Source organism: Synchiropus splendidus, chromosome 14 (assembly GCF_027744825.2).
Source record: "Synchiropus splendidus isolate RoL2022-P1 chromosome 14, RoL_Sspl_1.0, whole genome shotgun sequence".
Taxonomy (NCBI): Eukaryota; Metazoa; Chordata; class Actinopteri; order Syngnathiformes; family Callionymidae; genus Synchiropus; species Synchiropus splendidus.
The window spans coordinates 6,023,354-6,047,537 of record NC_071347.1 but is presented as its reverse complement, the minus strand read 5'-3'; the positions used below and the strand labels follow the sequence as shown (position 1 = coordinate 6,047,537).

At 41.4% G+C, this 24,184-nt stretch overlaps 4 protein-coding genes across 7 annotated transcripts in view; 2 read left to right on the top strand and 2 right to left on the bottom strand.

Annotated features, from left to right (window-relative positions):
- LOC128770796 (calcium-independent phospholipase A2-gamma-like) overlaps positions 1-5,680 on the bottom strand; it is a 30,183-nt gene extending 24,503 nt beyond the window's left edge. Inside the window, exons 1-3 of one of the 3 annotated variants that reach the window (XM_053885665.1) lie at positions 5,535-5,680; positions 4,066-5,361; positions 2,777-2,926 (exon numbers count right to left, since the gene is read on the bottom strand). In XM_053885665.1, coding sequence (XP_053741640.1) covers positions 2,777-2,926; positions 4,066-5,256 — 1,341 coding nt within the window. In that variant the 5' untranslated portion in view covers positions 5,257-5,361; positions 5,535-5,680. Of the gene's footprint in view, positions 1-2,776; positions 2,927-4,065 lie in introns of all 3 variants that reach the window. The other 2 variants (XM_053885666.1, XM_053885664.1) reach the window with 2 other exon arrangements.
- Positions 5,681-6,103: 423 nt separating this feature from the next.
- Positions 6,104-9,310, top strand: dnajb9a (DnaJ heat shock protein family (Hsp40) member B9a). The gene is made up of 3 exons (XM_053885783.1): positions 6,104-6,302; positions 7,844-8,072; positions 8,403-9,310. The coding sequence occupies exons 2-3, from the start codon at positions 7,856-7,858 to the stop codon at positions 8,825-8,827; spliced, it is 642 nt and encodes a 213-aa protein (XP_053741758.1). The 5' UTR covers positions 6,104-6,302; positions 7,844-7,855; the 3' UTR covers positions 8,828-9,310.
- Positions 9,311-10,669: 1,359 nt separating this feature from the next.
- dnm1l (dynamin 1-like) lies at positions 10,670-20,604 on the top strand. 2 transcript variants are annotated; one of them, XM_053885133.1, is made up of 19 exons: positions 10,670-10,879; positions 11,694-11,838; positions 12,594-12,623; positions 13,020-13,066; positions 13,430-13,501; positions 13,632-13,718; positions 13,797-13,959; positions 15,414-15,534; positions 15,596-15,727; positions 15,803-16,009; positions 16,866-16,986; positions 17,052-17,207; positions 18,979-19,068; positions 19,145-19,237; positions 19,372-19,425; positions 19,516-19,695; positions 19,767-19,876; positions 19,942-20,101; positions 20,212-20,604. In XM_053885133.1, exons 1-19 carry the CDS (start codon positions 10,778-10,780, stop codon positions 20,266-20,268), a joined length of 2,127 nt encoding a protein of 708 aa, XP_053741108.1. In that variant the 5' UTR covers positions 10,670-10,777; the 3' UTR covers positions 20,269-20,604. The 2 variants fall into 2 exon arrangements, with proteins under 2 accessions (XP_053741108.1, XP_053741109.1); XM_053885134.1 differs by lacking the exon at positions 12,594-12,623.
- Positions 20,605-20,717: 113 nt separating this feature from the next.
- tnnt2d (troponin T2d, cardiac) lies at positions 20,718-23,676 on the bottom strand. The gene is made up of 11 exons (XM_053885914.1): positions 23,620-23,676; positions 23,527-23,544; positions 22,170-22,191; positions 22,046-22,103; positions 21,863-21,979; positions 21,714-21,791; positions 21,539-21,649; positions 21,228-21,340; positions 21,063-21,153; positions 20,947-20,984; positions 20,718-20,870 (listed from the first exon to the last, which is right to left on the bottom strand). Exons 1-11 carry the CDS (start codon positions 23,672-23,674, stop codon positions 20,825-20,827), a joined length of 747 nt encoding a protein of 248 aa, XP_053741889.1. The 5' UTR covers positions 23,675-23,676; the 3' UTR covers positions 20,718-20,824.
- Between the last annotated feature and the right edge of the window lie 508 nt (positions 23,677-24,184).

Here is a 24,184-nt window from a genome sequence, read left to right as displayed (position 1 = left end):
TTAGTGTTTTCTGTGTATGTTTTTTTTAAATGGATCACTTGTACTCTAATCACTCATACGCCTCACATACACATATACATGTAGGAAAATTGGCATATACCACTGTGTCACATTTTGACTTCTGTTTTCTATAATATAGCTTATGACCTTCTCGTATACCTCAAATAATTACTATAATTCAGTAAGTTCATAGGAACTCAATTTGAGCTCAGAAATTTGCTCAGAACTACATAGAGTGATTTAATGAGTTGTACTGTATATTAAGGATAAAGTCTTTATTAAATTTTTTATTATAATACTAAAAAATACAAGTGTTAGACTTAGACTTTCTTTATTGTCATTGCACAAAAACATATCGCTATATTATGGCAACAAAATTTCGGTCTCCGGTTTCCAAAAACAAAACAATATGTCCAAAAATAAATAAATATAAATGTGTTGAATACCAGTGAAGTGAAGTTTATGAGAAATGGTAAAAGCATTCAGACCATTTTAGCTGTAAATCCACACAGTAAAAAGAACAGACTAAGAGTCATTAGCATACTAAGTGAAATGGTCCGTGAGCTACCTAAGGACCATTAAATGTCATGTGCATAAACACAGACACTATTTTCTTAAACACAAACACGTAGCTAAACCACTCAGTTTAAAGGTACAACAATATTGACAATGTAGTCATTAATCTGTAGAAATGATCAGTGATATTTGTCCAAAGTATTTTGCAGGTACATAACAGGAAGCTTTCAATTATCCAGACTAAGGGCTGCACAGTAACACCGTTGCTCGGTTTAGATAATAGTCCATAAAATAGTCTCACAGAGACAGATGGGAAACCTCCATCTCGTGCAAAATGACACTACACTTCGGATTACCCAGATGTTCATGTGTGTTATTATAAATACAGACCTACAACTGCTGCATGTGTTTCTGAATTGTGTAATGTGGGGTAATAAAAAATAGTGGCAAGTCACCAGTTCATTTTTCTAATTCAGTTTTGGAAATGTTTGAATTTGTCATGTACAACTGTTTTAATAAAAAGAAATATACGGAAAGAAGAAATAATGGCGGGGTGGCGTCGGCAAGGAAGATTTGCCTGGTATTTCATCAGCACTGAGGACTCAAATACTGAAATTACATTGCGTTAGTAGATAGATGGGAAATGTTCATTTTTTTAGTTTGATATATATAAAACACAGCAAGAACCAAATTACTGTGAGTTTACAGTGATGGGTAGATGAGTTATCATGAAACAAGTATTAGAAACAGTGTCATAATTTTCAGAGGCCAATAGATGGCGCTCTAGGTTTAGAAGTGATTTGCGATTTCATAGAACTAGTTGTTCAAGTCCAAACATTTTAGTGCCATCCGGTGGCTTCTGATAACCAAGACAGTGTGTCATGAAACCTCATCGAACCATCACTCGTGTTCACAAAGATTGGCTGTTATTGTCAGGGTTAGCGTCAACCCACCTGTATAGCAAAAAAACATAATACTTCTTTAGCTGGTTATGTATTAATCTATAGTTATGTTTCCATCCAAAGCTACTACCACACAGATAGAAATATAAATCATCTTTGAATTTAAGTGCTATTGAACTGAAGGTTATCCCAGCTACTGAAAACCTCTCACATACACACTTCCACCTCCAACCTGAGTCATCAATTAACAAGAGTTCATTTTTGTAATAATGTGGAGAACAAACGACTCCACACAGAAAAAAACCCTGTAGGTTTCCATTGGCTTTTGTTTGAAGCATTCCATGTTTAAAAAAAACAACAGTATTAACCGTCAGGGAACATCATCATTGTTTAGAGAACCGAGCCCAGCACTCATTCAGCTTTTAGCCTTCGAACAATGAGAAGGTCCTGGGTCCAAATCCTGCTTCGCAGCATGTTTGAATTGGGTTTGCGTGTCACTTACTCTCTCTGTACTCCTGGTGTACAGATCCAGGCCAACCAATTTATTACTTTTTACAACCTTTATAAAAGGATCACTGTCGCGTTTGTTTTTTTAATTGTAATGTAAGGATTTCCTTCCTCTTGACGCATCATGCCACCCACACTGGACAGGACATGGTCACTGGAATGGCAGTACATTTACAAGGGTATTACTCAAATAAATGCAGATGTTAACCCTTTAGGTGCCTTTTTTCAATGACATTGATAACAGTGAGAATTATCAATTTCAAACAGCTGTACCTTGAAACTAGCGCGGGATCAAGGCATGCGCTAAGTGAGGAACATCTTCAGTCAAAGTTTGGGATGGAAATAAATTCACTTTGTACATTATGACGTCACCAGGGGACAGCCGAAGAGAACCATGTCACTTTTACAGATGTTTAATGAAGTGAACCAGTGATGATACTATTCCTCATCTTGCAAGCAACAATGATGGTGGCTGGGCATCATCGTCATTTACGGCAGGACCGTGGACTCCTGCTTGAACCATGTCTGCCATTGTTTCTGTGTTTTTCTCTTTCGTACTACCGCAATCTCCATCATAGTATTTTGACTGTGCCCTGGGCACGGTGAAGCATCAGCTCCTGTCGCTACACGCAGAAGCAGTGACAGTTTCTGTCTCTGAGATGTATAAGCATCTTCATCAGAGTATAATTATTCCACTTGAGACTCTATATTTGCAGCATATATACTTTAAATGTTGCTTGTGGCAATTTTCTGACAGAGGTTTAAAGTGTTATTGGTGTCACTAATGGATGTGTGATGTTATGATGCTGTGACAAACTTAACTAAGAATCCAAAATATCAAGTTTATTTACCTTCACTGCGACACCACGGGTTTCAGGAAACTCGAGAAGATGATAGCTCAGGTCCTCCACCCTACTGATGTACACTCTTACATCTGTGGCTCTGTGAAGTGCCTGGACCAGAGCTCGAGTACGGTTGTCCACGCTCACTCTGGCAATGATCTGGGGGAGCCAAAAGCATTACTGGGCATAGCTTAAAGTAGACAGGTTAGTAGCAACCTTTGAGTTGGAAAATTCTCTTGTGTACCTACGTGAAATGTACAGAATATATAAAACATGTTAGCTACATTTGTCTTTGTAATTGAGTTAGTTTTCGGAAGAATCATTTCAGGGCAAGTCAGAGTATAAATGGGATTAATTTCCCACTTAGCACCCAATCCCGCAACTGGCAGAAGTTCTGTGATGACTCTGCGATCGTCTGTCTGATTATGGACAGAGACGACAGAGAGTACAGGGAGCTGACAGTACTCAGCGGAGTGGTGCCTTTGTGGTAAAGGGAACGCTGCTTCGGACCTTCTATGACTCTGTGGGGGTGTCAGCCATTTTCTATGGAGTGATCAGGTAGGCTGGCAGCATTACGAGCGATTTTGCCGCTCCTTTCTGCCCAGTGATGTCTGGCTGTAGTAAAGTCTGATTGGACTGTCAGCATCTATTCATTTATTTAATTTGTTTAATTACGCGTAATGTTGTTTTGTGTACATCTTTATTGGTTAATGTGTATCTTAAATGCCTTTACTGTTGTTACTGTGACATGTTGAATTTCCCCACTGGGGAAAAATAAATAGATCTATTTTATCTCATGATGAAACTCAAGTAAACCTGTATCTGAGGGTATGATGTCTATTTCAGGGACTGACACTGAGACAATCAGCACAACATACAGCTTCTGCATATACTGATGATGCAAAATGACTTTATAGGATTCAAAATAAGAATCTAATTAATTCACATTTTCTCAGACTTTTTCATATTTGACACCAGAATGATGGAATTGAAGTTGAATCTGTGCTATATGGATACATATCAGAGCGGAAGGGGTCCACTGAACCATTAGCTACATAAATCCCGAGGAATTTCCTTTGTAAAAAAAAAAAAAAAAGTAATCCACAATTAATCTCAGTTATTTGCATCACTTTGTCTGTAATTCATGTATCATCATGTATAAATCACTCAGTTCAAGTCCAAGTCATAGTATAATCACATTAAGATAGCATGAGTAATATGTAGGACTTAAGTTCTATGGTGTGTGTATTTTGGTCTAGCATTTACTCAACACTACAGAAGTGCTTCTCTGCGCTTACCTTTTCCCTTTGAATCAGGAGTTTCTTGGCTTTCTCCTCCGCAGCCTTCTCTTCCTTGTTCATCGTGACATCGAGCTGTTTAGCATGCACATCCTCCATCTTCTTCACTTCTACAGGGGTGCTTTTCAACTCCCCAGCTCTAAACTTGGGGACCAAAGGGGCAATGTAGCTCCCAACAAAAGCTTGCACAGTAGGAGCAGAGTAGGACAGGTAATGCCCTAAACCTTTTTTTGATAAAGGAGCAGGGACTGGGACAGCAGAGTCACCGGTTTTGGGGGGTGCTGATCCATCGATCTTCTGAACAACAGGGGAGGCAGAAGCGTTAACATTCTCCACTTTCTTTTCCTGAGATGCTGTACTGCTGCCGAAGTATGAGTTGATGTGATGAGCCAGATAATTGTATGTTTCATCCAGGTGAACAGAAAATGTGCTGGGATGAAAAAGTGCTGCAGTTTCTTTTGGCCTTTGGTTCTTGCTTTCAGCCTCACTTGTTAATGGTTTCAGTTCCTCTAGTTTCCTTGGAACAACAGTTTTGGAAGCTGGAGAGACTCGCTTGTGCTTCTGATCCTTGTTATCCGATGTAGTTAAAAGTTTGGAAAGTTGTGTAGGACTGTGAGTCTGTGGAAATGAGGTAGTAGTAGTGGAATCAACCGTGGCAGCAGATGTAGGAGGAGCCTGCGTTTTAGGATTGGATGTTGCAGATGCAGGGGCCATGGAAGTGTCCGAAACAGAAAATGGTGGAGCAACACTTTCCTCCTGTGGTGAAGACTCAGGAATTCTCTCCACTTTGTTCCCATCCTTGACAGTACTGGGTTTAAGTTTAGAAAACTTGGACAGAAGTTCTGAATGAGTCCCACTCACAGCCTTAGAGACTGTGTCAAGTGTGCTTCTGACCCGTGACATATGTTGACTTAGACCGGCAGACCAACGAGATGCTGAAGTTTTTAAGCACAAGGTGTTGGTGTGAAATCCAAGTTTGTGTTTGACCTGATTAAATTTACACCATCTCTTGCGACCTCTGATCCATAGGTGGTGGAAGTGCTTTGCTCTGAGATATCCAACTTTGCTGGGCTGTAGTAAATGGACCCTTGGGCGAAAGAAGGGAAGTGATGGTGCAGTCGTACCTGTATGTGCTTGGAAATAGAAAGTTCTTCCGATTACAAGCCAGTTGCCGGACCACTTATGAGTCATGCTGTACGTAGTCCGGAGTTCCCAAAACCATTTGGCACGTACGCTATTATTTAAGGAACCAGGGGATGATCCACAAAAAATGATGAGTAAAAGAGAAAAAGAAGTCTGAAAAACAAACAACGACGATGAGGAATACAACAGATCACCAACAGAAATGGCAGGAGCAACAGGATGACTGTTGTCAACAAACTTGACAGACAATTATTGTAAAAATGCTGAGCTTCAACAGAGGGCTAACACGCTAACATGCAATGATTGAGTCGAAATTTAAACCCTACCGCGCTATATAGGTCATGTCAGGAAAGTTGGACCTCTTTACATCCTGTTATTGACTCTTCTCCGAACCCTCACTCAACCAAAACAGAGGAGGTGTCGCAACTAGGACGAGGACGCAGTCGACCTAACATTCGAGTCCAAAATATAGGGTGACGTCAGATAGAAGAAAAACAATACTCACGTGATCTCTAAGCGGTCCGCTATTGGCTATTTGTTACTTGACCCCCGAGTTCCCCTGTTCGATTGGCTAGAGCGAAGTCACCGTCATATCAGAAAGTAGATGCTCGTTTTTGTGTACAGCGTACACCTATTAAGTTAAGACGGGCGGAAAGAATTAAAATATATATATAGCCAACCAGAGAGACTTACGGGGTATTTAAATGAAGCGCGATATTATTGCATTGACTAAATACTAATATAATATTAACAGTTTTAATACAACGCGCAGAATCGTGAATTACGCAATCAACGTTTTTTTTTATCTCAATTGTAATAATTCGGTCATTGTTATTTTTGTTTCAACCTGAGGCGCGGGCACAGAAGGAGGGCGGGGTGCTTGCATATGCACCGGAAGGGGGCAGATATGTACGAAACTAATGCTCGGCTTTATTCTTCTTAACGAGCGAAGAAGACTTCACTGCGCTGCAAACTGACTAATGATGAAAAGCTACTGTTGGCCGCGGTTTCTGTCAGGTTATGTTTTGGATGTTTAGTAATCGCCGTGGAAAGCGTATGCGTGGCGTCTAACCTCCGCTTTTCCCTCCAAAGAGGTGAGTGACGTGGGTGAATCAGCGGCGAGTACGTGTGCTTGTCAACCAGAAGCTAGCTCTCTGTGCTGTCGGGCTAAAAACGCAACGCTGTCACCTTCATATTCTCGCTTTTCTCTTTCGCTTTCAGTGCTTTTTCGGTCGATTTTCCACCAGCGGCGGTTTTGTGTTGTGTCCTTTTAAACATACGTAACCTTTCGTTTGCATTCATTTGTGTACAACGTGGTTTGTAAGGAATCACTTGCCTAAAACCTCGGAGTCTGTCTGGGTGGAGGCTCACTACTTATATTCCATTATATATATATCCATTATATAGGTGAAGTTTCATTTCCTATGTGGATTTTGGAGCTCATCTTAAAACAATAGCTTTAATTGAAAAACACCCATCTTCTGCTTGTACTTCCACTTACTGTAATAACTTGGTTAAACATTGGTGCCTCAATATCCTTTATACAAACGCTGTGTTGTAGATTCAGAGCTGCTGTGGGAGTCGAGAAAGGAGGCGTTGCCCCTCAAAACAGTGCTAAACGGTTAACTCAAGCCTATGTAATCCTGCGAAAAACTGCTACTTCTACTACTTAATGTTCTAATATGAACATACTTCTTACCCAGTGGTGCAACAATATCGATGACGATTATATAACCTGTTTATTACACAAGACTGATTTAAAAAATAAAATAGGCGATAATAAATGACTAGGGCTGGGATGATAGCTTTTGTCCCGATTTGATATTTTGTCGATACTTCAGTGCAAATTTGGAGACAGTTGTTCAAAGTGGTGACTATGGGGGTGTTTGTCTATTGATAAAGGATATTATTCACTCATAATAAATAAACAAAGCATTTTATGTGGAATAACGGTGCGAAAAACCTTCTGAAAGTAAAACTTTGGGAGGTAAAGCGTTTTAACATGGCGAGCTGTATTGTCACATAATCAGCATGAGACTCATGCAAATAAGGATTGTGTCACTCCCGATGTAAGCAACAGCATCAGAGTCTTTGACATACATTTCACAATAGTTTGTGTTTGATTTGTCTTTTCACAAATGCCTCAAATGATATCACACTTGTGTTCTTTATTGGGTTCTTTGTCACGCATTAGACGTTTATCCAGAAACTGAAATGACGACAGGTCATTGCCCCGGCGAGGTGACAAAAAAAAATGTTTCAGGGAAGAAATATAGATATTTAATATTGTCACATAAAAATTATGATATGTAACAAAATAGTTTTCTTCCCTTCACCTCCTTAAAGGGCATACACTTCAGAAAACGTTCCATCACTATCGTCTAGTGTTGTGTAATTTATTAAGAATGAAACACTTTTAAACCAATGGGTTTTGGTTGTATGAACTGAAGTAATTAGTTTAATGTTATTTTACTCCTGTCTAGGTAATGTACTAGAAATTGAAATTCTGTTTATTTTCTGTGGAAGTAATCTCATCTTCAAGTGTTTTAAATTATGGATACACATTGACATTTATGTTGTTCTCCTGTATTTCTTTATTTACTTTGAGTAATAATTGTCTGCCTCTCTTGTGCAGCTCGACGAAGCCATGGCCACTGTCCAGTCAGCCTTGACCTATGCAGTGTGCATCCTCACGATAACAGAGTTGTTACTTGCAACCAAGGACTACTACGATATACTTGGTGTGCCGAAAGATGCCTCTGAGCGACAGATAAAAAAAGCCTTCCATAAGCTTGCCATGAAATATCACCCGGACCGGAACAATAACCCCAACGCTGAAGCCAGATTCAGGGAAATTGCGGAAGGTATGATGTTATTAACGGAGAAATATGTGGGGATATTTTCACGGCTTAGTTACGTGATGGATTTATTCCTAAGTACACCTCTGCTCTCAATTACACATGTATGAGGCACACACAAAGTTGGTCTGTAGGAGCGTTTATTATTAGCTTCTTGCCTTCTTTGTTCATTGTAGCCAAGGAGCTGCTTGATATTCTGCATGGGAGTTCGTTAATAATTGTAATAATAATAAGTTGGGGACATTGTAAGTAAGAACAGGGATGTGTGATTGATCAGTTGTTTTCTTCATTTTCCTAATATTTCTTTTTTCCAATTCTTTCACTCCTATTTCACAGCTTATGAGACCCTGTCAGACAAAACAAAAAGGCGAGAGTATGACCAGTTAAGTGCCAGAGATTCATTCTTCAGCGAGGAGTCAGAGGGCGAACGCAGACACAGCGGACATCAACATTACACCTCCAACTTTGACGACATATTTAAAGACTTCGACTTCTACAACCAGAAACGAAACAGAAGACCATTCGATGATCATTTCAGGTCCCACAAAGAAAGCAGACATAACAGGCATTTCCACAGAGGCTTTGCTGCCGATATGCTGGATGACATGTTCGATGATGTGGAAAGAATGTTTACCTTTGAACAAACCACAAAACAAAGTGGGAGCAGGTTTCATGGCAGCTTCATGAAGCAGCACTGCAGAACTGTGACCCAACGAAGAGGGAATATGGTGTCCACCTACACGGAGTGTTCCACTTCTTAACAGCTCAAGCTTGTTAGTGCCTTAATAGATTATGTTGTTATTGTATCAGGAAGCCAAAATTCAGCAATTGATTTTTATAGAATGTCACCAGTATTTCAAGCACCTTTGTCTTTTTAAAGAATGTTTCCGTGTTTTAGAAATGATTTGCTTTTCCAACCACTCCATGTTGCAGAATCTTTGTTTGCATTCTGCCTTTTGTTAGCTCTGAAGTAATCATATTATAAAAATAATGTTTGGGTTATGTAATTTGGTATGAGAATAATTCTACCAAAAAAATGCTAAAATGTTTGATGAAAAATTCACCACTTATTTTTGTGTGTGATTTACATGCCCTGCCATGTAATGTGCAATATTTATTTCTGTCAGATTCCTTTCTAGTGGCACTTAGAATTTTGTGTATCGTTCTTGGTTTTGAACTAATGTGTTCAGAAAATAACAATTAAAAAAAGCGCCGACTATATGACTCATTGTATTCTGTCATTTTCCGTGAAAAGAAACCATGCTGCTGCATGTCTGAGATTCCTTGTACATGGTGAAATGGCATGGCATGTTTTCAAACATGCAGTCGGGTTCATTTCTCAACCTCCATTCTGTGCAGGTTGGCTGGACTTGCTGGACCACCTGGGAAATTTAGCTGTCCCGCAAACCGACTGTCAACCGAACACAATATTGTTTCTGAACTCTGAATAAAAGCTTCGTGGCGAACAATGCTCCTCACAAGCATTGCTACTCTATCTAGTGGTCAAATAGAGAAATGGCAATATCCCCCTCCTTGTACACTGTCCAACCTGACACTTCACTTATAACTTCCTCATTCTGAAGTCAAATAAACCAAACACAGTGATAACATAGGCGATAATGTACTATATTAAAATACAATGATAGCCAGTAAGATTGAGTCGATTGGACTATGGTACACAACGCATGTAAATTAATGATCAGTAAGACAGAAATTATTAATGAAGAAACAATTCTTATGTTTTCAGTGGCTCAATTTTAATATATTACTACTATCTGGGGTGTAAACCTGGAGCAGAACACTCCTTACGACAATTGGCTCATGGTTTATGAAACAATAAAGACAGATTATGATCTTTAATTTGGTGCTGTCCACATGCATCACAAAGCAACAAGAAATGTTGTAAGTGACGATTAACAGTGATGTAAACGCAATTTCATAGAACAGTTAATTTTATTTACTCCTATTTCACAATTTCCTCAACATGTTGACGAGTCCCATTTGGTGTAAATTCCAAAATATGGTATTAAAAGATACGCTTTGAAGAAGTTGTAGTTATAAATATGCAGAAAAACATTTGAAATCTTACACAAAATTAATTATTATATTTTATTTAATTGGATACTTCTTTGGATAAAAAAAGTTGTCTAGATAGTTTTTCATTTTTAATGTTATGCCAGTTCCTCACTTAATAAACTTTTCTCAATTCTTGCAATTTCCCCGATATAATCTTTTTTGTATAATTCTTTTTTAATCTGTTTTGAGGAAACACCCTCGAAACTTCTTTGAGATCAAATAAACACGTCAGGTTCTTTATTTAAAAGAAACAGCCCCTCGATGTACATTTTTCCATACCATTCATATATAATTACTTTATGCGCTCCTTGGTTCCACACAAATATTTTGGTATTTTCCTTAGTTACCGTTGTGAAGGGCTAGAAACGCAATTTAATTGGTTAAGCGCACAAACGCGTCATTTGTTGGAATTGTAGTTTATTTACTGGCAGAACTCCATAGAAGCCAAGGCAAACTGACAGGTCTTAAACTCAAATACCCACAATGCATCTCTTGTAAGCTATGCGCAGTTGCTGTCCAAGCCAGAAAGACGCCACAGTAACCCAGAGACATTGAATGACTTTGTGTGCTAGTCCCGGCAGTGAGAGAAAAGTTTTGTGTGGGTTTTTGACTGGTCCACGACAGGTTCGGAGCTCATGGAGGCCCTCATACCTGTCATAAACAAACTGCAGGATGTATTCAACACAGTGGGCGCCGATATCATTCAGCTGCCGCAGATCGTGGTCGTAGGGACGCAGGTGAGTTGCGCCTCTCGCCGGCTAGCAAGTTAGTTAGCCTGCACCAACTTGTTGTGCTGCCAAGTTTACTTACAATTACCTTAGCCGAAGTGGACTTATCAGACGTCACAATGCAGACTTATGCACTTCCTCGTACGTTATGCTGAGCTGTCTCGCTTCTGCCAGCCAAAGTTACCTCTAGCTTTGAGCCCCGGGTCTGATGTCAACAGCGGACATGAACCCGAACATGACATGAACAACAACAAAAAAATACTGCAACGCCTTGAGTCAACAATTTGTTTTAGCTTGTAATTTCATCCTGTGCTTTTGTTTGTTTACACATTTAAATTGTCTTCCTCACTATTGACTCGTATTGATGCGTATTGTTAAATATTCTGTAGGTTGGCCGTACATATTATCTACTTTTTAAACGATAAGATATGTTGATGTATTGATGTGTGTCATGGACACCGTTTTGATGTCAAGGCTAAGCAGTTAAACTAACAGTAATGATAGTATCTGCATGCCGCTTCTCATGCAGCTTCTCTAGGCCCGACTAACCACCTTTACTGAAGGGCTTAATTGGTTTATTGCTGCAGGTTTTGTCCAACATGTTTACTTTCACCAGTCAGCTAATAGGATTGCCAGTCTCATCTCTTTTGGCATGCAGTGAAACAGGTTGTGGGTAAACTCTGGGATTGTTTCAATGTCTCTCCTGTCTTTTCTGGCTGAAAGTGAAACACATTTTCAAGAATTTCAGAAAAAAACTTTTTTTTTTTCAGTATGTTGCTGTTTTGTTGATTGAATGGTAACATGTTCTGTTCATTCTTAACAGAGCAGTGGAAAGAGTTCGGTTTTGGAGAGTCTTGTCGGCAGAGATATCCTGCCGCGTGGCACCGGCATCGTCACCCGTCGGCCGCTCATTCTTCAGCTTGTGCACATTGAGCCAGAAGACAGAAGAAAAACCAGTGAGGAGAATGGTAATGGTATTCCATTTTTCGCATCTTTCTTGCATTCACTAGCCTATGCATTATATATAGCAGCTAGAGATATAGCATGTCACACACCAGCTGGGTATGAGATGTGTGGTTCTTTGTTTCATGGATGTATACATATATATTTCTCATTTGCATCGCATTAAATCCAATCTGATTAACTTGGGACATAAGGTGAACTCAATTTACCAGCGGTTGTTGGCAATATTAATAGCCTATTTGTACTAGATTAAAAAAAACCTGTGGAACTAGTTTAATCCACTGTGGCACTGCTGTTTCCCCCTGATATCGCCAGCATATGATTTCATGTGGTGTGTGTGTGTGCACGCCCATGCACGAACACGGTGCCTCGCAGATAACGGGTTCAGATATATCGCACTCAGCTTTGCAGTCAGACTCAAAAATAATGATTGCTTTTACCGTTCCGAAGTTAACTGTGTTTGACAGGATTCTAGCATGAGCAGGGTGACAGCTTGGTTCAGTAATGCATGTGCCCAGACACAGTCTTGTGTCTAATTTAAATTTGAGGGGTGAACTTTCAATTTCCCTCAGTCAACAAACTGCTCATCTGTTTGCAATGGATGGCTTGGGTACGGTTGCGTTCGGAGTGGACTAGTCTAGTCTAATCGGAATAGGACTTTAGACTGACTTCACGCCAGGGATATGCGCTTTGGCTCCTGCGGTGGTTGTAGGTAGTTCTGCTAACTTCTTTGTCTCCTGTCATCTCCCTCTAACCACAGAAATCAAGAATAACGGACGGCTTTTCAGAGGTCTCCTTTGACTTGATATTTGCCCTTCTGTGTTTATCTGTTGTATAACTCCTTTCATTTTGCAATCGTCCTCCTGCTTACTACATGCCTTCTATTCATCGCTAGAACGCACACCTTGTTTTGTGCTTTTCTCCTTGAATCACAGAAAGTTCTTTGGTAAAGCAGTTTTCTTTAGTAGCTTCTAAAGTAAATCCACCATAAGCATTGTCGTTCCTAGTTTGCTTCTGTTAGCTGTTCAGGTTTGTGTGCAGATTGTATGTTCAGTCTTTGCCAGTAGAGAAATCCCCTGGTGACATTTAGCATCGAGCTGAAGTAAATTTAGACTTGTGGTCCCTAGGTCACGTGTGACGTCATGAAATGAAACATCTGTTATAAACAGTGTTGTTGTTCCCACAGGCATTGACGGAGATGAATGGGGGAAGTTCTTACACACCAAAAACAAGGTGAATGGAGCCAGTTGTTCACTTATGTGCTCCCTAAAATGCATGTCTTTTATCAGCTGACCATTTTAATTAGAAGCAAGGACATGGTCACAGTCAGACTTAACCTCTCTTGACATCAGTGTAACTGACAGAGATCATCTGTTTTCTTGCATTTCTTGGCTATGGTACAAATCTTTTGTCATCTTCAGATCATTGTCTTTGTGAACAATGAGCCTTTATTACCCACTGATAGTCACATGACAATAATATTCAACATAAAAATGTGATGTGTGGAAAAAAAATGTTTTAACTGAAAGGCTGCCCAGTTATTGTTTCACCGTTCAAGGATGCCTTCTTATCAAGTTGTTCCTGTTGACTTCTCAGATCTACACAGACTTTGAAGAAATTAGACGAGAAATAGAATCTGAAACGGAAAGAATAACTGGCAACAATAAGGTAGGTTCATGGTGCTTAACTTCAGACTTAAGATAAGTTGACAAACGAGAATTTAACTGAAAAGAGAAGGTGACTTTGTTCTTCTTGTCACGAGAGAACAAAAGCCACAAGCATGTCTTTTCTTTCGTAGGGAATTAGTGATGAACCGATTCACCTTAAAATATTTTCGCCACATGTCGTCAATCTAACGTTGGTGGATCTTCCTGGCATCACAAAGGTAACATCAACTTTCCAGTGACAACCATGCGAATAGATCAGCTATCACAGACTGATCCGAAGGTGTGTGTGAAATCAGGTTCCAGTGGGCGACCAGCCCAAAGACATTGAGATTCTCATCAAAGAACTCATCGTGAAGTACATCTCAAACCCGAACTCCATCATTCTGGCCGTGACTGCGGCCAACACAGACATGGCTACATCAGAGGCTCTAAAAGTGGCTCGGGAGGTGGACCCAGATGGTGCGTATCAGTTTCCTTCGTTTTTCACTCGTCATCTATGGAACCCTGCATTCTTAGAATACGCTCTTTGGGTATGAAAACCTGGAAAATTATTTAAGTTCAAAATATTATTTGGGTTGTTGTGATAATTACAGTAAGAGTGGAGATAATACAAGGCCAGGATTTGGTCATCTGTAAATACACATGATAATAAGACATTTCCTTACTTTATATGAACATGAGTGGATTTTCTCATGTGTGTTCAGATCATAAACAGAAAAGGTAGTAATCCAAGGTGTTAATACTAGAGCTACTACTCTAAAATAGGCAGGAAGTGAAAGTAGCTGGAACACACCAGGAAGTTAGAGGAAAATTTGGAAATCATCATGACCAAAGCCTCATCATGTCAAAACCATGGGGGTGCAAACATGAGAGTTTAAGCCCAGACTCTTCACATTGGCATATAAATACAAAAACATGTGATAAATAAATAAAAAAGCACTGCGTTTTATTTGATGTTATAAATTTTGTAAAAAATTGTGCTAAAATACTTTTCCTGCCATGTGGTTTCCACCAATCTGATTTAATATGTGCGTTCTAGTGACCGTTTTCCCATGACAGAGAATTTAAAAGCTGCTGGGCTTTGCACTGCATCTCTGTACTGGATAGATGGACCTCAAAGGACTTTCTACTCAAAGTATGACAAGAGATGGACAGATTTATAGGCTGTCCTGACTATTATTTAATGGTTCAATTAGAAGAAATAAATACGGAACCATAAAAGCGCCCACCTCTGCCATGCAGCTTTAGTCCACTCCCAACATAATCTTCCTAGGACAAAGTATCCTCCAATTGGCAATCTTTATTTGTTTCATGTCTTATTTCATTTATTCCCTGAAAAGTTTATCCAAATTTGTTTGCAACTTTTAAAGTCATCTTGAATACAGACAGACAAACCAACATCATCGAAAACATAACCTCCTTGGTGGAGGTGACAAACCGTGATCCAGTTTTTAAAACCTAGTTAAAAGGCTACCTTGGAAATCAGGTGATGCGATTTTGATGTGAAATGTAACTCTTAAGGTTCATGACATTTTAATGGTAAACATGTCGTATAAGCATTGTCTGATGTCATGAATACCAGTGTTTGAATGTTTATTCTTCTGTTGTGTTTTAGCATTAATGGGTGTAGTGTGAAGGACTCTGTGCTGCCTCCTGGACTCTTTTCACTGCACATTGATGAAACAATAGTTTCAGTAGTTCCTGATTTTACGCTACAGAACTTGAAACAATAAGCAGAAGCAGAGAGATCATGGATTGGGCACCAGTGTGACAAAGCTGATGAATGTTTGCATGCACTCATTTGCATAAACACCAGCTGAAATTTGCTTTGTTGCATTCATTGCCATTTTGGAGTCATCACAAGGTGTGATGTGGTGACTTAAGTAAGAGCTTGCGTCTCTGTCCGTGTTCAGGCAGGAGAACGTTAGCTGTGGTCACCAAGCTGGACCTGATGGACGCTGGTACGGATGCCATGGATATCTTGATGGGAAGGGTCATTCCTGTCAAGCTGGGTATTATTGGTGTGGTTAACAGGTAATGGGATCTGATCTAACTCTGGAGATGATCGTCTGCTGATGCCTCTGTATATGAACAGGAGTCAGTTGGATATCAACCAAAAGAAATTGGTGGCGGATGCAATTCGGGATGAATATGCCTTCCTGCAGAAGAAGTATCCCTCTCTGTCTAGCAGGAATGGGACCAAATATCTGGCCAGGACATTGAATAGGTGAGCCTGTCGAACATAAATCCTCCTGCGGCTTCATGCAGATCAATCTGATGCCTATCCTCCACCGCCTCGCAGGTTGTTGATGCACCACATCAGAGATTGTCTCCCGGAGCTGAAAACCAGAATCAATGTGCTGGCCGCTCAGTACCAGTCGTTACTCAACAGTTACGGTGAACCCGTGGAGGACACAAGTGCCACCTTGCTTCAGCTCATCACCAAGTTTGCAGCAGAGTACTGCCACACCATAGAGGGCACGGCCAAGTACATTGAGACGGCAGAGCTGTGAGTCAAAAAAGCCTTTGTGAATTCTTTGACTCTCTAGTAGGGACGCTCCGATCTATCGGCCGCCGATCATGATTGGCCGATATTATCGAATCGGTGAATGCTGAGCACAACCTGCCATTGCCGATCACAACAACCGATCACGTGTGACAGCCGGCGCTCTGATGCACCGCGGTTTTTGATGCGTCCGCTTGTCAGCAGCATGTCTGTCGTGAAAGTCTGTTATGTAAAGTTTGCATCCTGCAGCACATGCACAGGAAAATGCTGTGCAGGGAAGTGTGTTAAAATGAAACACGCCATTTAAAGTGCAAGCACTTGACGGAACACGGAGAGTTTTCCGAGCTCATGAAAGTGAGACCGCTGGCTCCTCAGCAGCAGGCTGTTAGCAGAGCTACGGCATAACAAAACCCACTGGTCCAAGTGTAACATTTGGAACTGAATCAGTCAGTTTTGGAATTCGGTGCAGTGTTCGTTGAACCTGAAGCTTTTGAAAACGTCAAAAGCTTCAGGAAACAAACGGAAACTTTCATAAACGCTGTGCTTGCTGTAGAGTCCCACTACAAGCGGCCAGTATTTAAATATGACACAGACATAGCCCTGCGACGTCTCACTTTGAATAAAAAGTTGCATTCAGCGAGATTTTTCTATTTTTTGCCTCCTTGAAGAGGTATAGAAAAATGTGTCTCAATTAAAATGGTTTAATGGTACATTTTTTCACAACATGTACACAGAAGGTCTCATCAAATTGATTACAAATTCATACTCAATCCATGTGATCGGTATTGGTGATCGGCTGCAAAAATCCTGATCCTAACATCCCTACTCTCTGGAGTTGAAACATGACTGTTCATTGCAGTTGCGGTGGAGCGAGAATCTGCTACATATTTCATGAAACGTTTGGTCGAACCTTGGAGTCCGTTGATCCTCTCGGGGGTCTGACAACGATTGATGTGCTGACAGCCATCAGAAATGCTACAGTGAGTCAGCTGTCTTCTGCTGAGCCTTGTACTGTTGCCCAGGTTAACCCTTCATGCTTCTACAGGGGCCAAGACCTGCGCTGTTTGTGCCTGAGGTTTCCTTCGAGTTGCTGGTTAAGCGGCAGGTCAAGCGCTTGGAGGAGCCTAGTCTGCGTTGTGTGGAGCTGGTTCATGAAGAGATGCAGCGGATCATTCAGCACTGCAGCAACTACAGCACACAAGTAGGCAGCACTTGTCAATAAGACATGTTGATGTGTGTGAATTTCCATCATTTGTGCTTCAGAGAGTTTAGGTGACGTCTTTTTGGCCTAGCAGTTAAGCCTCAACCAGACAAGCTAGTTCCTCACAAATGTCTGGGGAGATATTTACCTGCAACTTGGGTGTGTGTTTGTGCACTGTTAACAGTCGCACCCTTCACCTGCTTTCCACTGAGTCTTCTGTTGGGTTGGTCTGGCACATCTTAAATCTCAGATGTGCCAATTCCATACCTGTCGAGTTCTGGGTTGAAAAATAAAGCATATTTTCCCAACCAAGCTCCAGCTCCAGCAGTATTTAAAACAACCACATCAGTCAGATGATCACAGTCTGACATGTTGTGAACATTCCTATGTGATAATACAACCTAAATAGAAAGACAAAAAGGGATGGGAAGTTGGCCTGCATAATTCTGTGATAGTCACGGTGTTGTGGAAAGCATCTGTGTGTAAGATGAGTGAACTGTTTTACCGCAAAACAATATTTAAATATGAATAAATGATAATAAATAAAAAATAACGGAATTAATGACACTTCCCAATAATAAAGATTTTACAAAGGATTAACAGGATAAATATGATCTACTGAGAGAAATCCTGAACTCAACAGAAAGAATTACACCACACAGTAGCACCGGTGATGGGCTGATGAGGCTTCATGAAACAGTGTCCTCATTTTCAGAGCTCTGTAGATGGCGCTGCTGGCTTAAAAATTATGTGTAGTTTCATTGAAGTGGTTGTTAAAATCCGAAGATTTTAGATCAGAGAGGTCAGTGTGTGTATTCAAGATCAGTGATGTGTAGGAGTGGCGGTGGTTTGGGTAGCTTTTTAGACAGTATTTTTTAGGGGTAGTATTCAATAAAAAAAACAATATAATCTTTTAGAGAATTTGTAAGTAATTATTCTCAATTAATCGCAGTTAAATGGCATAAGAATATTTGCCACAAGAAGCCACATTTTTCAATTTGAATGAATTTGGTATATGACTGAATCAAATGATGGACCCGTACATACATTTAAACAATAAAATATTTTTATTTATTTTATTTTGCATCAGTTTGACAGTAGCACAATAAATCACGATGGTAACTATATTCAAGTTATTATATCACTTTATTTAAACTAAAGCTCTTTTAATGTCTTGAAAATATTTGTATAAGAATTTCAATTTCGTAAGAATTTCAAATGCATTCAGAGTAGTGGAAACCCTGGCCATTGTGTAGTGAAAAACCTCCCCGAACAAAAGCAAACAGATGCTTTTGTTCAGGGATGCCTCCATGTTTGTTGTTGTTGTTGCTGCCACGTGTCTTGTGCATCAGTGTGATCAGTGGAGCAGGAACTCCTGCACTTACAAAGGCTTCGTGTCTCCCAGCCTGCGCTCTTTGAAACTATTACCGTGTGTGCATCAGGCAACAGGCGGGTCACATACTTGTCACATCTCAAGCAGATACTGCAGTGCTGTTTTGTTGGGTTTATTATGAAACATCAGGGAACGGTCCAGTCATACACGTCACTCGTGAGAGTAGGTTTGAAAGTGACGGGTGCTGTCTCCAAATTAGGTTGCGGTCAGTAGCCCTGTGAGTGTATAAGTGTAGTTTCATCGTGGCAGCCAACATCCTGATCCCGATTAAGATGTGTTTATTTGTGCAGCCCTACGATGTCGTGGCCAACAGCTCTACTAAGCCATTGTAACCAGAGTCCTGCTACAAAACGCTGAATGTTCGTCTTTGTCCTGCAGGAGTTGCTGAGGTTTCCAAAACTCCATGATGCCATCGTAGAAGTGGTTACTTCTCTCCTGAGAAGAAGACTGCCAGTCACCAATGAAATGGTAAACCAGATGAGGCAGAAGCAACGTACCTCAAGGTTTCAGTTTCTGTCAGTAATGGTGAATGTATGTGTTTAAGGTGCACAACCTGGTTGCCATCGAGCTGGCCTATATCAACACCAAACACCCAGACTTTGCTGACGCCTGCGGCCTCATGAACAACAACATTGAGGTGAGAGAGGAACCAAAGCCTCCCCTTGTGTATATCAGTTGAAGTGGCATGATGATGATGATCGATCTACTATTACTTTTACTATTTAAGAACTCGATAGTGTTTTCATTCTGATGGTGTCGTCATGATAACAGGAGCAGAGACGCAGCAGAATGAGAGACCTGCCCTCGGCTGTTCCTAGAGACAAGGTCCAGTTGCTTGCCACGGCTTCTTAGTTTTTATTTTGTCATTTGTATTGTTCTCCTCCAATGTTGTGCTAATCTGTGGCCTCCCTGCAGGCAGCGCCCGGCACCTCTCAGAACACTCCTGCCAGCGAACAAGCGGACAGTGGCACCGGCAACTGGAGGGGAATGTTGAAGAAAGGCGATGACGGACTCGTGGCTGGCGACAGGGCGTCGCAGTCCACTTCCGGGACCTCTAGTCCACAGAAAGGTCACGCTGTCAACCTGCTAGATGTGGTGAGATCATCGACTGACCAGGTCCTCTTAGGTAGACAGTGACCAAGTTGATCTTTGATGTCTTTGTCCAGCCTGTGCCAGTGTCCAGGAAGTTGTCTGCTCGGGAACAGAGGGACTGTGAGGTCATCGAGAGACTAATAAAGTCCTACTTTCTCATTGTCCGGAAAAACATCCAGGACAGGTAGGAGTTTTTGTCTGTGTTTTTTTCTTTTTTTTTAAATAAATGTAGAGCTTTGTTTGCCCCAGTGTACCGAAGGCAGTGATGCACTTCCTGGTCAACCACGTGAAAGACTGTCTCCAGAGTGAACTGGTGGGTCAGTTGTACAAGGCCTCGCTGCTGAACGACCTGCTGACGGAGTCAGAGGACATGGCCCAGAGGCGCAACGAGGCTGCAGACATGCTGAAGGTATGCAGATCAGTGATGCTGTTGACGTATATATAGAAATTAGATCTTAAACACCCTCAGAATTGTTTTTGTCTGCGACTGTTAAAAGCCAGTTCTCTATTGGTTCCCAGGCGTTGCAGAAAGCCAGTCAGGTGATAGCTGAAATCCGAGAGACCCACATGTGGTGAGGATCTTCTCACAGACCTGCCTCACCACAGAAGATCCACCCTTGCTGCTGCTCTAAGCTACTCTCAGAACAGTGTCAATATGTTCACATAGGAGCTTTTGGGCTCTGATCATGGGCGCAACTTCGTCCCTTTTCATCACCCTCATCCGCTAGATTATTCTATTTTTCTGACTCAACAAAACAATGAAAATAGTAAGGGACTCGGACCACTGTTGCCATGCTGAACAATGTTAGTTAGGATTCCAACAGCCACAACTGTATTACAGTGTAGATTCCGGTCATGGATGTTTCCGAATGAATGCACTTAATTGTTGGATTTTATTGGTTCCAATAAAGGAGGAGGTTTAAAAAACACCCTGCATTTGTGTTTGAAATGAGTACACAGAACAGACATCGCCACTCATGACCTAGAAATGAACCAAGAGCTGTGTGGTGAACACACTGATGCTTTATTGATTTGATATCTGGATAATTCACATGTACCCAATAACACAGAACTACGGTCACCCTGGTGGAGGCGTGGAGTGTCACACCTGTCGCACCCTCGCCACCTCTCTTTACCGGAGCCGTCCACCCATCTTTCCCTTGCCGCGACCCTTGGTGCTGGAAATGGAAAGGAATTATATATATATATATAGATATATATATATATGTATATATATACACACTAGTTTCTTACCTCTGGTGATCCTGCACTCTGACAAGGAGCTGGTTGATCTGAAAGCGAGACATTTTTCAACATCTAAATAGACTTAAAGGGACGGTATGACCGTGAAATTAGCATGTGCTACTCACATCGTACTTCTGTCTCTTGAGCTTCTCGCTGAGATCAAACTTCTCTGCCTCCAGAGACATCAGCCACTGCCACAGCTCGTTGGCCTTCTCTCTGCACACAACACATAGAAGTTGCCGTTCCACAACCGCAGTCTGCTACTTCAAAGAAACCCACGAAATCCATACCTGAGTTTATCGTCACTGAGATGGTCGACACTGAGAGGCTTCCTGCGCTCTGCCAGGATCTTCTTTTTCTTCTCCCTTTCCGTTTGTTTCTTGCCTCCCCTCCTGTTCTCATTCTGATCATGAGAATTAAAATGAAATTTTACTCGTGATTATAGAACATAATGTGACAGCTGCCATGTTGACTTCTGCTCAACTCAAAGTCCAGACAACTTGTGAAGTCTTCAACCTGAAAACGGAAGCCTACTTCCTCAGACCACAGCCCAAAATGTAACAATCTTGACTAGTGGACTAATGACTGACTGCTGACTGACCTTCTGGCCAGCACTATACTGCTGAGTCATGTTTGACAGGGCCTTCTTCTTCTTGGCGTCCTCATCCATCATCTTCCGTTGGTTCTCCAGCTCCCTCCTCTCCTTTTCCTCCTACAGGAAGTGACACAGGTCAGTCTGACTTCTTCAGATCACCTCCAGAGGAGCGTGAACAAACCGCCAGTCTGGCCTGTCGCTCCTTCTCCTTCTCCGCTCGGATCCTCTGCTGCTCTGCTCTCTCAGCTCGGCGCTTCTCCTGAAGGTGCAGTGGCACACGACACCCTCAGATGAGGAGAATCCCCTATAAATGGGGGCAGTTGGACTCACAATTCTGTTGACCAGCGCGATGAGCTCCTCCTCTTCTTTCTTCCTCTGGATGAAGTGAGCTTCGATCAGAGACTGCAGCTCAGACAGATCCTTCTCCTGACGCTTCCTGTGGATGTCCTGCCGTCACAGTACCAGGATCAAGAAAAGCTAAACTCAGAAGTTGAATACCTGGTGTCCACTCACATCAAAATCCACTTTCTCTCCATCTGGGATCTTCGGGGCCGTAATGTTGGCCATGAACCTGCGGAAAAACACCTTTAAACAAAAACATTTCTGAGCCAGTAATGAGGAGAAGCTGCACACTTACTTTGGTTTTGGCTTCGATCCATCTTTGGCAGAATGGAGAAGATAGTGAAAGGAAAAATTTGAATCGTTTATATAACGACTGTTGAGCTGATATTCAATGTTTCAATTGGCCTTCAATAGTGATGGGTCGATGAGGTTTCATGAAACAGTGACCTGCTTTTCAGTGTCCACCAGATGGCACTGTCTGCTGTAAAATGTTTGAACTTAAACTACTGATTCAATGAAACCTCAGATCTTTTGTAAACCAAGACCACTATCTAGTGGCCTCTGAAAATTATGACACTATCTCATCATCCTGCAATACTGTTTAATGATACCTCATCAGTAGCCCTCAGGTCTGCGCCCAATTCTTGTTACCTCCAGAGACAGGTGACATCATCACATCTCAAATGACTGTTTAGGATGCTCAGAATAGACTTGTGCGTACTGCTCACAATAACAAGTCAAGGTTCTGAGTGTGTTATAGGTGTCTTGTGACCACAAACCTGCGTGTTGCGGTGTTTTAGATTTTAACATGCATTCATCTATGTCTGTCCGTATTTGCCGTCAGGGGTTACAGCTAACCAGCCTGCTCCACCTTAAGCAATCTTTCTCTTTACACCCTCCATCACGTTTTGACTGGCCGTCTTCCTCTCCTTCGTCGTCCAGGTACTCTAATTTCTGAAACTCTTCCTCCCAGTTTTCCCCTGTCTATCTTCTCCAGGTGCCCAAACCGTTTGAGTCTGACCTCCCTAACTTTATCTCCAAACCTTTCTACATGGGCTTTCCTTCTAATCTCATCCTTCCTGGCTATTCCCAAAGAGAACTGGAGCATCCTCTGCTCTGACTCTTCTAACTCTGCAAGCTACCGTCTCCACAGACCACACACCATGGCAGGCCTCACTACTGTCCAATAGAGTCACAGATCACACCTTACAGTTGACTCCACCTGTTCCACCCTGCCTGCACCCTCCTCTTCACCTCCCATCACGTTATGAAACTCTCATTTCATAACTGTTGTCATGTGTGTTAGCGACTGTGGATGAAGAAGGTTAGAGGAGACACCAGGAAAAATAAGGGAAAGACAACCAATGAGATTCATGGATGTGAGATAACAGACATGAAGAGGAGAGGTGTAACTAGGAAGAATGGACAGGATGTTGGGTGGGTTAAGGTGGAGGAAGCTGACTTGCTGTGGGAACCCCTGGATGGGAGTTGAAGAATAAGTCAGGTGTTAGATTCTGAGCTTTACAGTCTATTTTTAATTTTTGTTACTGGATGGTGGGAGGAAACCGGAGTGCTCAAAGGAAACCCATGTTGTATGTTTTGCTTCACTTGGATTCTGGATGAAACTGAAAGTGAGATCATTGTTCTCTTACCTGTTGTTTCTTCTTGTGCTGATGATCATGAGGCAAATTATTACACAGAAATCAAAACTTTCAAGTTAAAAGACATCAATAAAAGTATCTCACCATCTTCATCTCTACACAGCGTGGAGAGGAGATAAAGAAAGAGGAAGGTGAACATTAAAAGAGATTCATTATGGAGTCATTGTCAGAGGAAGATGGCGGCTTACTGCACTTCCTCCTCCTCCTCAATCACTTCTTCTGTGTCCGACATTTTGCGACAGATGAGTCCTGCACAATGGATTCCTATTAGCCTATTTTTAAAAAGGCAAATATTTTGGACCTTTAAAGAGCAGCGTGTGAGACGTTAGCTATTCACACTGTTGGGAAGGAGTGAGCGGACAGGCCAAATTTAGGGTGTAAAATAATGGACCCAACCTGGCTGAGGTTTAGACGGGGCCCCACACCTGTTAACTATTTATATGACACGGTGAATCGATCAATCGCTGCCAGCAGGAATAAATATCAGAAGAAATATAGGCTTGTAACATTGCAATGTTAGTGATCTATACACATATAATCTCAGTTTATACTTAAAGTAGTATTATTTAATGAGTAAATAAAATAATGCAGAATGATAATGGTAAAATGCACTTGTATTTCTGTCTTTCTACAGAGAATTTGTTGTAAA